A 13081-nucleotide genomic window follows, 5' to 3' on the forward strand; every position below is an offset into this window, starting at 1 on the left:
TTTTAGTGAATACATAAGCATTTCAAATACTCTTTCGCTTCCTGGAAAATAGACCAAAAATACAGATGACTCATCCTGCATTCACAGGGGTATAATAGGAATTTATGTCCAATAAAATGCTATTGAAATTGGCAATGTCCTAATGTGACCTGCAACTGACTAGCAAAAGAAAGTAGATAAACATGTTTTGCCAGACTACAGAATGATGTAAACTAAAGGCTACTGATTAAAAATCATAAAAGTGACGTGACATTCAGCCAAGTATGGTGACCCATACTAAGAATCTGTGCTCTGCATTTAACCCATGCAAAGTGCACACACACACCGTGAACACACACCCGGAGCAGTGGGCAACCATTTATGCTGCAGTGCCCGGGGAGCAGTTGGGGTTCGGTGCCCTACTGCACAAGGGCACCTAAGTCAAAGTATTGCCAGCCCGAGACTCGAACCCACAACCCTAGGGTTAGGAGTCAAACTCTCTAACCACTAGGCCATGACTTCCCTAAAACTTCCCTAAAACTTCCCTAAGAACAATTTATACAAATCAAAACTAAAGGATATTGAGAGATATGAGACTGATATTGCTATTGAGATATATATATAAATATATATATATATCAATCAGAGACAGAGCAAGATCTCACATTTTGTCAAAACTTTCCTTCAGCTGAATTGAGTGCAATAAGACCAGAGATATTTATTAAGAAAGTCAATTTGCAGATACTCAACATACCTTGTTCGCAATACTGGTAATGAAGGCCTTTATGTTCAGATTGGTCGGGCAGCTTTTCTGGCACGGTGCATCTGCACATTTCAAACATCTGTAAGAAAATGAGACTCTGTTTGAATTACCCCACATGCAACGCAAAGTCAAGTTATTTACAGTAAGAACAGAGAACTTTGTGTCGTCGCCCCACTGGGACGTCACATTCCAGCCAATTACAAACACTCTACGGCACCCAGAGGAAATCAATCCCCAGCTTTTGTGCCGGAGGACCTTTCTCCCAGCAAATACATCTCAAAAGGCACCATATTGATGACACACCAGTTTTGAATGACAAATAGGATAATTTGGAGCCGCCCAATTAAATATTCATGCCCAATCAGAACCAATGTGGTACGTTTGGCCCCTGAATGTGAATGGCGTGTGACAGGAGGCAGCCAACTGGGGCTGCTGGGAAGGAAAGGAGGGAGGGCTGCTACCGTAGCTCACAATCATTATTTCGCATTTTACAAACACACAGCTGTTTAAAAATTCACCATGCTAATGACTTCAAATGATGTATCAGTAATTTGGAAGAGTGCTTTTTCCTTTACAACGAGCACAAAGTGTGGAGGACGTACAAACGTCCAGAGCAAACGAAGCAGGAAAGGAGATGTGGAAAGAAAAGAGGAAAAAAAGACTGCGTCGTCTTTGATGTGAAATGCACAACTTGTGCCACATATGTGGACACAAAACGTGCACAAAACACATCGGTAAGAGTACAGCAAACACTCAAGTAACACCTGCACGTTTAGATTCACACGCAGCTGGATGCCCATAATAATCCTGTCTCACAATTCTCAAAGCTCGCCGCAGAGTAGAGTGCACAAGGCTGCCATTAATACCACTTACCGGGGTGACAGTGGGGTAATTACTGTAGTGCAGTGGCCAGGTACCGGCGCCACAAAGGACCACACAGTGCAACCGCTTTTATAAACCAAGGTGGCGGATCATAATGCGACATTAGTTTCGACCTGCTTTTCTTTATTTGATCGTAAATTATCCTTAGCCTAAAGGATTAGGGATATTGCAGGAGTCTTGGCCCGGGGAAGGGTCTGAAGTGGGCTTTGACGTGGAGATGAAGGCTAATCTCAGAGGATGCTGGGCCTATCGCACTTCTGATCTGTACTGAGATGATTAATACAGAGAGGGGACAACGAGCAGCTGCGGGAAGACATAAAGCCATAGTCGCGTAAATATCTCTCTCCCTGGCGTTCCTCTCTGCTTATTGTGGAGGAAAAAGCACTCTTCCAAATCAGCGATATCTCATCTGTTATGATCATCACTGTGTGTATCTTACAAAATATGCAAGTAGAACATGAAACGGTGCAGTGGTCCATATTCAGCTTGTACAATAAATACATTAGCACACATGTATTAAAGCTCACGTATCGTGTAAAACTGATTTTTTTTCTTGCTCTTAAAATAATCTAATCTAATCTAATGTAGATACAATTTAAAGTTCAAAACAAAACATTTCCTTCCCACCCACTGCAATTTTGCCGATTAAAATCAACATGAAAAAAAAATCATAACTATAGCAACTGCTTATTATTTAAATACATTTAAAATATATAAAATATTATTTATTCAGCATCGGTGATTTGTGATCCTTCAGAAATCAGAATATGATGATTTGCCGCTCAAGAAACATTTTTCATTATTGTATTAGCAATGTTGAAAAGAGAGCTGGTTAACATCTTTGTGGAAACTGATTTTTATTTTTTTATTTTTTTTATGACAATGTCTGTCAGTTTTTATTAATTTAATGCATCCTGAATATAAGCATTATTTCTTTGAAGACGTTGTGAAATCAAAACTGGAGTTTTGTGGTTTTTAATCCATGTATGAGACCATCTAAACATTTTTTATAAAAAAATTTAACTTATGCATTTAGCAGACGCTTTTATCCAAAGCGACTCACAGTGCATTAAGGCTATAATTTTTTACCTATCATGTGTTCCCGGGGAATCGAACCCACAACCTTGCGCTTGATAATGCAATGCTCTACCAACTGAGCTACAGGATCACTAAAATAATATAATAAATATAATTTTTACCATCTACATCGTCTTCCATGAAAACAGACCAAAAACATTGAACAATTCAATTTGATGTACATCTCATTAAAGTATATCATGCATATTTCTGCATTTTATTCAACCCGATCTCACGGCAATTAGTACATTTTTCACAAGGTGGCTTATTCGTACGAATTCTTATGACCAACCTCGTACAAATTCATACGACTGTTGCCAATTCGTACTTATTTTATGAGCTGCACAATTCGTATGAATTTGTACAAATGACCTACACCTAACCCCGCCCCTAAACCTAACCGTCACTGGGGTCGTATAAAATCGTATGAATGAGGTCGTACAAATTTGTACGAATTAGCCACCTCGTAAAATACGTATGAATTGGTCATGAGATAGCATTGTTTTATTCACCTTTAGCTATCCTTCTCTCACTAAACAACCCCATATTAACCACTAGTTAAGACATCAAAACTAAGTCCACACAGAAATCAACACAGTATTCTGCAACTTGGCTTGCCACAACTTGAGAAACAGTGTGTGCAGAGGACATTTGCAAGGAAGTCTGCGAGGTACAGCAACGGAAACCCACTTGTTTATTTCTAAGGGTCAGAGAGAGGGTGAAAAACAGCCATGCAAAACTAAACGATGTCTGTTTTTTGTGCAAAAAACCTTGACTAATGTTCTAAATGGACTTCTGGGGGAAAAAATAAATAAAATGCTTACAAAGCCGTTCCATGGCAGGTCGAAATGTATAAACACATTCATAAAGATGAGACCCAACAGATCAAAATGAGAATCTGTGAGAGGGGCACCTTCAGTTGATTGCTGAGCATTTTGTCTCTCTTTTAAAAAAATGTAGCTCAAGGGGGAAAAAAAGAGGGCGAAAATGAGAAAAAGTGAGAATAAAGTAACCTATTCCCTCCTCTGACATGCTGGGGCAACGCGCTACAGCTGTGGACAGGAATACCATTGTCTTTTTCTCCTCCCAAGGTAACATTAAAGACACGGCACATCCAGACACATTTTAGACCCTCATCCGTCTCCCCTGGCCAGCAGCCCAAGTGCTTAGCAAATGTCAACAGAAAATAATGCACACACAAAGGCAATCTTATTTGTTCAAGAATTGCTCTAGGTCACAGCAATTCAGCTGGGCTTTGAGAGCAGCGCTCAGGAAAAGACTGCCTTGCAGTGCACTGCATTAGATACAGTGCCGGGGCTTTTCTGAGCTGTAACGCAATTAAATGCATACACATTTTTTCTTTCTTTCCTTCACGTTTTTTTTTTTATTACCCTCCCATTAAAATAAAAAATAATCCAGTGAATTCAAATGAAAGGAGCTGTTGATTAGCAGACCACTGCAAGCTGATTTATTCTTTCCCTGCTCTCTCTGCTTCTGACCTTATCGTTTTACTTGAGTAATAATCTAGCGTTTGAATGTTTTCTATGATGAGTGTATTAAGGGGTTCTAGAATGTGCAGGAAGCTAATCTCCCAATTCATTGTTTTCATTATATCTGAACCAAAATGAACCCGCGATGGGAAAAGTACAATTCAATAAAACCGAGGCCTCCTAGGATTTGCAATTTTAATGATTGCTTACCTTTATGAATTAGTTGTCGCCACAAATTCAGCTCTTCACTTTTTCTTGGAGAAACTAATAATTCTGTTCATAATCTTGGGGTTGTGGCAAATCGTATCTTCTTTTAATCACGGGGGGTTTCAGGAATACAACAAAGGAGTTAAAAAAGCCCAGATGAATGCAGTACTAAAAGCATCAAGGGTAGAAAATGTATATAAATCTAATGATTTCTATTTATAGAGCTATATAAAGAAAGATGAAGATAAATACTGGAGCTGTGGCATTCTGGGTAGGGCATGTGTCCATGACATTTGCTCGGCTTGTGTCATGACAACATATAGGTGGCGGAAAAGAAATAAATGAAATAATTGGAAAAATAACTGATGTTGTTTTTGACAAACACTTTGGCCTGGTGGTTATTTAAGAACGCATAATGTGCAAACATGGGTTTGAATCCAATTTGTGATCTTTTTTTAATCCATTACATATCTGCTATTAAATAAAAACCACATGCATAGATCCCAAAATGATTGACCCCTTCTTGATCACCCCACCCATGTTGGCATGGGGACATAAATGACAAAGTTGAATATGAAGTTGAAATTATCCTCCATTGTTGAATTCTCCCTCCACCCATACCCAAGTTATTATTTAATCTGAAATACTGTACAATAAAAGAAACATCATCACAGTGAGTCAATTGATCAAATGTTGGGATCATTACCAGTCACAAACCTTCTGTTTTATTCTGAATTGGGGTTTTGTGCTTTGTTTCACATTATGTTAACTCGCACTCATGGCACAGGCTGGGAGAACACATGTGTATGCAGTTCTGAATCAGTCTTGTCCGATAGACGCAGCTGTGTCAGTCTGCTCGGGCATCTGGATGCAAGTTTAATGATGTCAGCGATGCAGCTCGGCTGGGGACAGGTGGGAAGAGAGCGTCAGGTGAGGTGAGATTTCTCTGTGCGCTGAGGGTTAGGACAGCGGTCGTCAGAACTGTCAAAACCACCCGGCCCGGGTCTGTCTGGGATCAGTGGGATAACCAACAGCTGCAAACGGACACAGCAGACTTAAAAATGAAGAGCCAGAGACCTGCATGGTTCTGTGTGTGTGTACGCACAGATCTCCAGCTGAAGGGTCACATACATTTGATTGACACATCACTAAAAGCTGTCGTTTCAGGTGTAGAACATGTTCCAGAAGTGACATTCCTCATCCAGCTCTGGCTAATCTAACTATAAAAATGCCCACTCAGGTCATCTGATTAACATTTCTGCAAATACATACTAGCAGTGATAAAAAGCTAAGCTTTAAACACCCACTCTAAGGATATTTTTATTTCTCTAGTTAATTAAACATTGATCTTGCGAAAAAAAAAAAAGAAAGAAAGCTGCAACTTTTTTAAATGTTCACTTCTTCACAAATTTCAGGTGGTAATAACCTAGATGGCTTTTAATATTACTAGAGTGTTGTTAGCAGTTGCTAGATAGTAGCATTATGCTAAGTCAAAAGCAGTGTTGTGTACTCGAGACTCGGACTCGGTCTTGGACTCGGTCTCGAGACCGTATTTTAATGGTCTCGGTCTTGTCATGGACTCGTGTGCATTTTGACTCGGTATTGACTCGGACTCGAACATATTAGGAATCGGACTTATGCCCGAGTCCACTCGAGTCCCAATCAAAATATTTCATGATTATTACTGTATGTTAATGTTTATTTGAATTGATGTTAAATTGAAATTGATTGACACATCCAATGACTGGTGATTTTCTTTTGACGTGAGACGTTAAGCCAGCGACACACTGGATGTGTGGCGCAAGCATCTCAGCTGCGTGGCGTGTCTGTTTTTAATTCGGCTCCCATGTTAACAGGTTAGATCTTGCAGACTGCCTGCGTGAGACGCGCGGAAAACCCGTGCATGCTAGAAATAGAACCGACGCATATTTTTAACGTGACATGCGTGCATGTTGGAAGCGTTTCCAGGAAAAATATACTAGGAAGATATGTCATTTTGTACACAAATACATATTAATTCATGACATTTTGATATTTGAAAGTCTATAGGTTGGCATAAATTCAGATATAAATGTAATTTAGAAAATAAATTAATAATGATCGATTTTCAAATATTGCACCTGTCAAACATACTCTATTTTGTCCTATCAGTAGGTGTGTAAAAAAAAAAGTTGATATTGTTGTCATGAAGACAAGAGCCTGGTTTTTTGGCGCCCTCCCTCTATGTCTCCTACATCAGCAGCAGCGCGCCAAGCGCCGCGTGCAGGCACGCTTCTGGTGTGTAAAGACAGAAAACGCGAAGCAGCCACCACGCTTCTGGCACGCAGCAGAGACGCCACGCAGCCAGTGTCACCGGGCTTAAGTTACCCTCCTGCCATCCGCCTGTAGTGATCCCGCTTTCCAGAAAGCCACATTGCTACATTATTTCTCTCAACTGTGTTATTTTTACAAAGTAGGACAAAATGGTCACAGAAAAAAAAAAAATCGTTTAATTAAATTATATAATGAATACAGACACAGACTGACTGTCTCAACACTAAACATCTCCCCCCCCCCCCAAAAAAAATGTCTGACAGAATGCATTGAACTTATATGGCATTTCATCCAGCTTTCTTCCCCTGGCACATACACACTTTTGCATGAAATTTTCCTGGACAGTCAGTCGGCTCTTGTGTGTATGCCCTCCGTAACTAAAAAAAAATTGGACTAGTGTGTATTTTACCCTTAAAACGCACCATCCAGGGAAATTAGCATTAGATTATCCGATGCTGTTACAGAAAGTGATAAAATGGTAACTGTTGTCAGTTTCCGCTTCCTCTGCACCAGTAGAGAGAGTTTTTAGTCTGGGTGGATTGATCATGAGACCACATCGTGCTTGGTTGGGTAGCAGGATGGTCTCCTCACTTATTAAAAAAAAAAAAAGTAATTATGCCCATCTTTAATCTTCACAACATCTAAAGTGCACATAATCCAAGACATTTTCAGGATATTAGCAGTCATTAGTTAAGCTTCAGGGTTAAAAGTTATGTAAAAGCTGTTACAGTTGAACATTTACAGGTATAGTGGTACAGTAATGTTACTTGTACTAGAAAGGTTATATGGATGTGTATAGTGGTACAACGATGTTATGTGAAAATGAGCACTTAATATTGACAAGTAACAATTCATAATACTAATAAAATTAACTTTACACCACATACTATGTGGCCCTTTTACCCTTTATTGTTTCCACCTAACATTTTACATACTCTTGAAGATTTCTATATGTCTTGTCTCAGACCCAATCTCTCTGAACTCGGTCTTGACTCGGACTCGACCCTTTCTGAACTCGGCCTCGACTCGGACTCGACCCTTTCTGAACTCGGTCTTGACTCTGACTCGACCCTTTCTGAACTCGGTCTTGACTCGGACTCGAGCCTTTCTGGACTCGATCTGGACTCGGACTCGAATGAGCTGGTCTCGACTACAACACTGGTCAAAAGATCCTACAGCTTTGTGGGATGAGTTAGCTTTCTATGCAACATACAAAACACTTACCCTATGTTTTAGCAATAGGGTAATTAAAATAAAGGATTATTAATTAAAATAAAGGATGGAGCACAGCATTACGACCAGTGTGCCACTTATCACCAAATCCTCACTTTATGAAAGAAAATAAAAAATAAAAATAAAACACATGGATCTGCATTATTCAAGTGGGTGTAATCGTTAATCATTCACTACCTTCCTATGCCAACATTTTCTGCACTGCATGGAATTTAATAAGAAAAAGTTTACAACTAACGTATTTATCAAAATTACATTTCTAATATCAAATCTGGTAACATTCCAAAATGTCTATACAATTTTGAAAAAGAATGCAGAAAACAAATATTTTTCTTAAAAGTAAAAAGTAAAAGAAAGAGTTTTGTTTGGTATAATTTGTATCTTAATTTTAATGTTGATTATTGGTCAATTATTTACCTAAATAAAAAAGAAGAATGAATGCATGAAATGAAACGTTTCGTGGAATGAAGCGAGGGCCGCTACCATTTTCCGCGGCCAAAACAAAGACTGAAACAGTAATTTATTTTAGTAGAATATAGAATATTTTAGAATATTTTCTTAGTTATCAAAAACCATTTCTGACAGATTTTATTAATTAAAAAAAAGCTGAAATAAAATTACAAATAAATTATTAGATCAAACCTCCTTACAAAAATTTGAAATGTTGTCCAACTGAAATAATATAAGTTGAAGTGCTAATTTAATTAATAAAAAAGTAAATAAAAAAATCTATTAAAATCTCAATAGAAATATTGTAGGAACGAAATCAAATTAGAAAAGATGTCTAACTGAAATAAAAAAAGTTGTAGTTGAAGTACAAAAATTACTCAAACTAAAGCTGAAATAAAAAAAGCTAAATAGAAATATTTAAAGATAATAATAAAAAGGACAAAAGCATATAAGAAAATGACAATTTTAAACAATAAATTTAAAATATAAAATAAAAGCTAATATGACATATTAATAAATACCATAATAGTGTGTGGTCACACTTTATTTTAAGAGTAAGATTAGTAAGGGATCTCAAAAATGGTCATGTAGAATAAGGCATAATTATGTGCTTTATACATACTAAAAAACAGCCAATATGCTAGTAATATGCATGCTAATAAGCAACTAGTTAATAGTGACAATTGGCCCCTGAATGAAAGTGTGACCAATTCTATAAATCATTTTGATATAACACTGTTTGTAGGATGTTCCTGGGTGGTTTACTAGGAGTCCTTGGACGCTTGTGGTCTTTGGCCTGTTTTATCATTTGCTGGATGGTTAGAAAATCTTTCCTCAATGAGCCTCATCATCAGAGTTATACCTCATATCTGTAACAGTGTGCGACTGGTGACAGTTTTATGCGAGAAAAACACAGTAATAGGTATGAGCAAGAACAACAGCGACACTCGTTTTAGCAGTAACTGAAGAAAAAAAATCACTATACACTATTCAAGAAAAGCAAAGCCCCTGATGTCATTCTGAAGGTGAATCTTCAGCCTTGAACCCTGTGCTTGAGGGGGTTGAATTTATAAGCTCTCTTCCCTACAGTGGTGCATTGACATAGGTCACGCAAAGTCCTCTCAAGGTCCAGACCATTTGAAATCCAATTGAAATTCATATATCTACAGGATGAGTGTGGGGATGCTTTAAGGGCAATATTTACCTCCAGCCAAGTCCATCACTCTCTCTGGAGTGACTGAGGGGTTAACAACGCCCGGCGCACAGCCCGATGGACAATCAGAGCAAATCAGCGTGCAGATGGATGACGGCCATTACATCCGTTTGAGTCATAAGCTTGCATTTAGGGAATGGACGGCCATCCCTCAGTGGCATGACAGTGTGGACGCGGCTCCACTGACTGATCAGACACCAGAGAGACAGACAGCGGTTTGAATAATATGGAGCACTACAGGGAGCGAGGTAAGGAAGCATGAGCAAGCATTCATTAACCCCTTCACTAATGCTGTGACTGGACACCGTACCCCTGACCTTCACTCTGACCTCCACAGCTGCGGATGGGCCCTCACCACCTGGAGTCGCTCAGTGGGTCTGGAAATCAGTGCCTGGAGCTCGAAAAAGGATCCAAATAAAAGGCCTTGTTGCTTAGTTAACAGGTGATTGCCTACAGCGCCTTTCACTCCTTCCCTGAGATCGCAGACACGATCTGCATCTTGATAGGAAAAGGAAATAGGTGAACGTTGAACTTCTGGGGAATAATAAGCTTAAAGGTATACTCCACCTCAAAATGAAAATTTTGTCATTAATCTCTCACCCCCATATTGTTCCAAACCCCTAAAAGCTCAGTTCATCTTCGGAACACAATTTAAGATATTTTAGATGAAAAACGAGAGGCTTATGACCCATTTGTCCCATTGACTGCCAAGTAAGTTACACCGCCAAAATCCAGAAAAGCATGAAAACCATCATCAGAATAGTCCGTCTGCCATCAGTGGTTCAACCGTAATGTTATTAAGTGACGAAAATACTGTTTGTAAAAGAAGAAAACAGGAGACTGTTGACAAAGAAATTGATGAATAAAGTTTTCTTCACTTACAGTCCTCATAACATTACGGTTGAACCACTGTTGACAGGTGGACTATTCTGACAACGTCTTTCATACTTTTCTGGAATTCAGTGTAACTTACTTCGCAGGCTATGGGACAGTCGCAATATATATAAATAAAAATAAATGCTGTTCTTTTAAACTTTCTATTCATCAGAAAATCCTGAAAAAAAAAAAAATAAAAAAAAAAAAAAATATATATATATATATATATATATATATATATATATATATATATATATATATATATATATATATATTAGGGGTGTAACGGTTCACAAAATTCACGGTTCGGTTCGATACGATACACTGATGTCACGGTTCGGTTCGGTTCGGTTCGATACGTTTTAGATACAGCAAAATGTAAAAACATCTCAACTTTTCAGAATGCCGCAAGCGCACCGCGGGTCATGTGACAAGAACCAACCAATCAGCTTCATCCTTTTCCGTAACAACGTTGAGAGCTCAGCCAAGATGAAGGAACAGCTGATCATAGTTGTATATGGATTGCAATTTTGAAATAAATTCAGTAGCAGAGCTACTGCAAGCGATTTTTAGAGCTGCAAATCCATTTATCCTTCGCTGAAATTTCCGCGTCTCATGGAGAGAGCACGTCATTGTTGCTTAGCAAAGACAGACGCCTCAGGAGAAAGACGCGCTTAGCGTTTTCCATGCGTTTTTAGGCACGATATGTGAACGGCCCCTAAGGCGCTCGCTCACTCAGCACGCGCTGAAGGCTCGTTGCAAAATGTCGAATGCATTTAACAGACCAGAAATATAAGATCCTAAAATAACCAACAGGTCTGGTGTTTGGGTTGGATTCCCTGTAAGCTATAGTGTCTAAATGCTGCAGGGATAGTTTGCTGCGTGCATGTTTCTCCTTTTTTTCGTCTTTTCCCAGATAGTACTGACGCATATATCCCAGATATTCCCGCTGTTTTTTTTTTGTTTTTTTTTGTAATCCCGCTGGTGTACCCTGTCATGTTGCAGATGCGACATACCGTTGTTTATTTATCCACCACTCTCTTGTCATCACCATTATAGCTTAAAGGGAATCCAAAGTGCACCCAAACACCAGACCTGTTGGTTATTGGAGGATCTTCTCATTTCTAGTCTGTTAAACGCATTGGCTATTTTGCAACGAGCCTTCAGCGCGTACTGAGTGAGCGAGCGCCTGCTGAGTAGCCTAACATAAACATATAAGATGGTGTTTTTTTCTTCTTCGGGAGTGTCAGGGGCGTTGCCTGTTACGTTGTTTGGGTTATTGGGCTACCTTGTTGAACGCATATCATTATATTTCTTTCTCTCTCTTTTTTTTTTTTTTCAAATATAATTAATTACTCCAACGAACCGTTCGGTATACATAATGCGTACCGCGTACCGAACCGAAAGCGTCGTACCGAACGGTTCAATACGAATACGCGTATCGTTACACCCCTAATATATATATATATATATATATATATATATATATATATATTTATCACATTTTCCACAAAAAAAGTATAATATATATATATATATATATATATATATATATATATATATATATATATAATTATATTTATATTTATATATATATATATATATATATATATATATATATATATATAAGAATTCAACGTTAATAATAAAAGTTTTTTTTTTTCTTTTTTTTTTTAAATGGGACAACTAGACCTGGTTTTCCTTACATGTTTTAGCAATTTAATATATTTTTATGCTGTTGCTTTCTTATTACAGTTCATAAGATATTTTTATGCAGGGTTTGCAGGTCAAATCAAATTAGCATATTAGAATGATTTCTGAAGAATCATGTGACACTGAAGACTGAATTTTTTTTTATATAAGCACATAGTGGTCAAAAGGTGCGGGAAGAACTGAACTGAAGATTAAATTTGGCCCTTAATTTTCCTCAGCAAAAGAAAATTGAGTACATCAGGTGTGCCACACCAGAGGAACAGTTAAGCTACGTTACATTGCTTCCTTTAGCTTGAAGAGTGTAAGAGGGTCTGCCAGTTTCCCATTTCCATCAGGAGATTAATGACATGATTGCCTAAATTCATTCTCCAGCACTTGTTTTTGGGTAAAAGGTTTATAGATGCTCATTCTGAAGGTCTGCGGAGTGATTTGTGCCACGTAAAATTGGTGAAGTGTAGCTAACCTTGTTAACTTCCTCAATTAAAGTCATGTTGCAGACTTATTTCCGTGTGATTATACACTGAACATCCTGGAACAGGCGTAATTGAGGGAAGGAACCTTTTCCATCGGCACCAATTTGCACTCACCTCTGCCGGCCTACCACAGGGTCAGATATAAGCTTCTTTTGTTTTTGCATTTCTAATACTCTCCCTTTTATTCGGTTTTTGTCTTTGTAAACCGCATTAACTTTGGTGGACCATGGCGGGCAGCAGCGGTAAACAGCATGACATCAGATAAATCCTGTGAGACAAAACCATACTTCAATTTGATTTCACCTGCAAATATTTCATGGAAAATCTTATGAACTATAAGAAGCAAGCTTAAAAAACATTAAATTGTTAAAATTTGAACATGTAAGGAAAACCAGGGCTAGTTATAACACAG

At 38.3% G+C, this 13081-nt stretch overlaps 1 protein-coding gene across 4 annotated transcripts in view; it reads right to left on the reverse strand.

Moving 5' to 3' along the window:
* The window catches only part of LOC127946544 (dihydropyrimidine dehydrogenase [NADP(+)]), a 156843-nt gene that overhangs the window by 111233 nt on the left and 32529 nt on the right, over nt 1-13081 (reverse strand). For 3 of the 4 annotated variants that reach the window (XR_008151117.1, XM_052543194.1, XM_052543196.1), the window contains exon 4: nt 734-821. The exons of the other annotated variant lie outside the window; for it this stretch is intronic. Coding sequence is in view for 2 of the 3 variants with exons in the window: in XM_052543194.1 (XP_052399154.1) it covers nt 734-821 (88 nt within the window). In the remaining variant the exon portion in view is untranslated. The remainder of the gene's footprint in view (nt 1-733; nt 822-13081) is intronic. 4 annotated transcript variants of the gene reach the window in all.

The sequence above is a fragment of the Carassius gibelio genome, chromosome A24 (genome assembly GCF_023724105.1).
Source record: "Carassius gibelio isolate Cgi1373 ecotype wild population from Czech Republic chromosome A24, carGib1.2-hapl.c, whole genome shotgun sequence".
NCBI lineage: Eukaryota > Metazoa > Chordata > Actinopteri > Cypriniformes > Cyprinidae > Carassius > Carassius gibelio.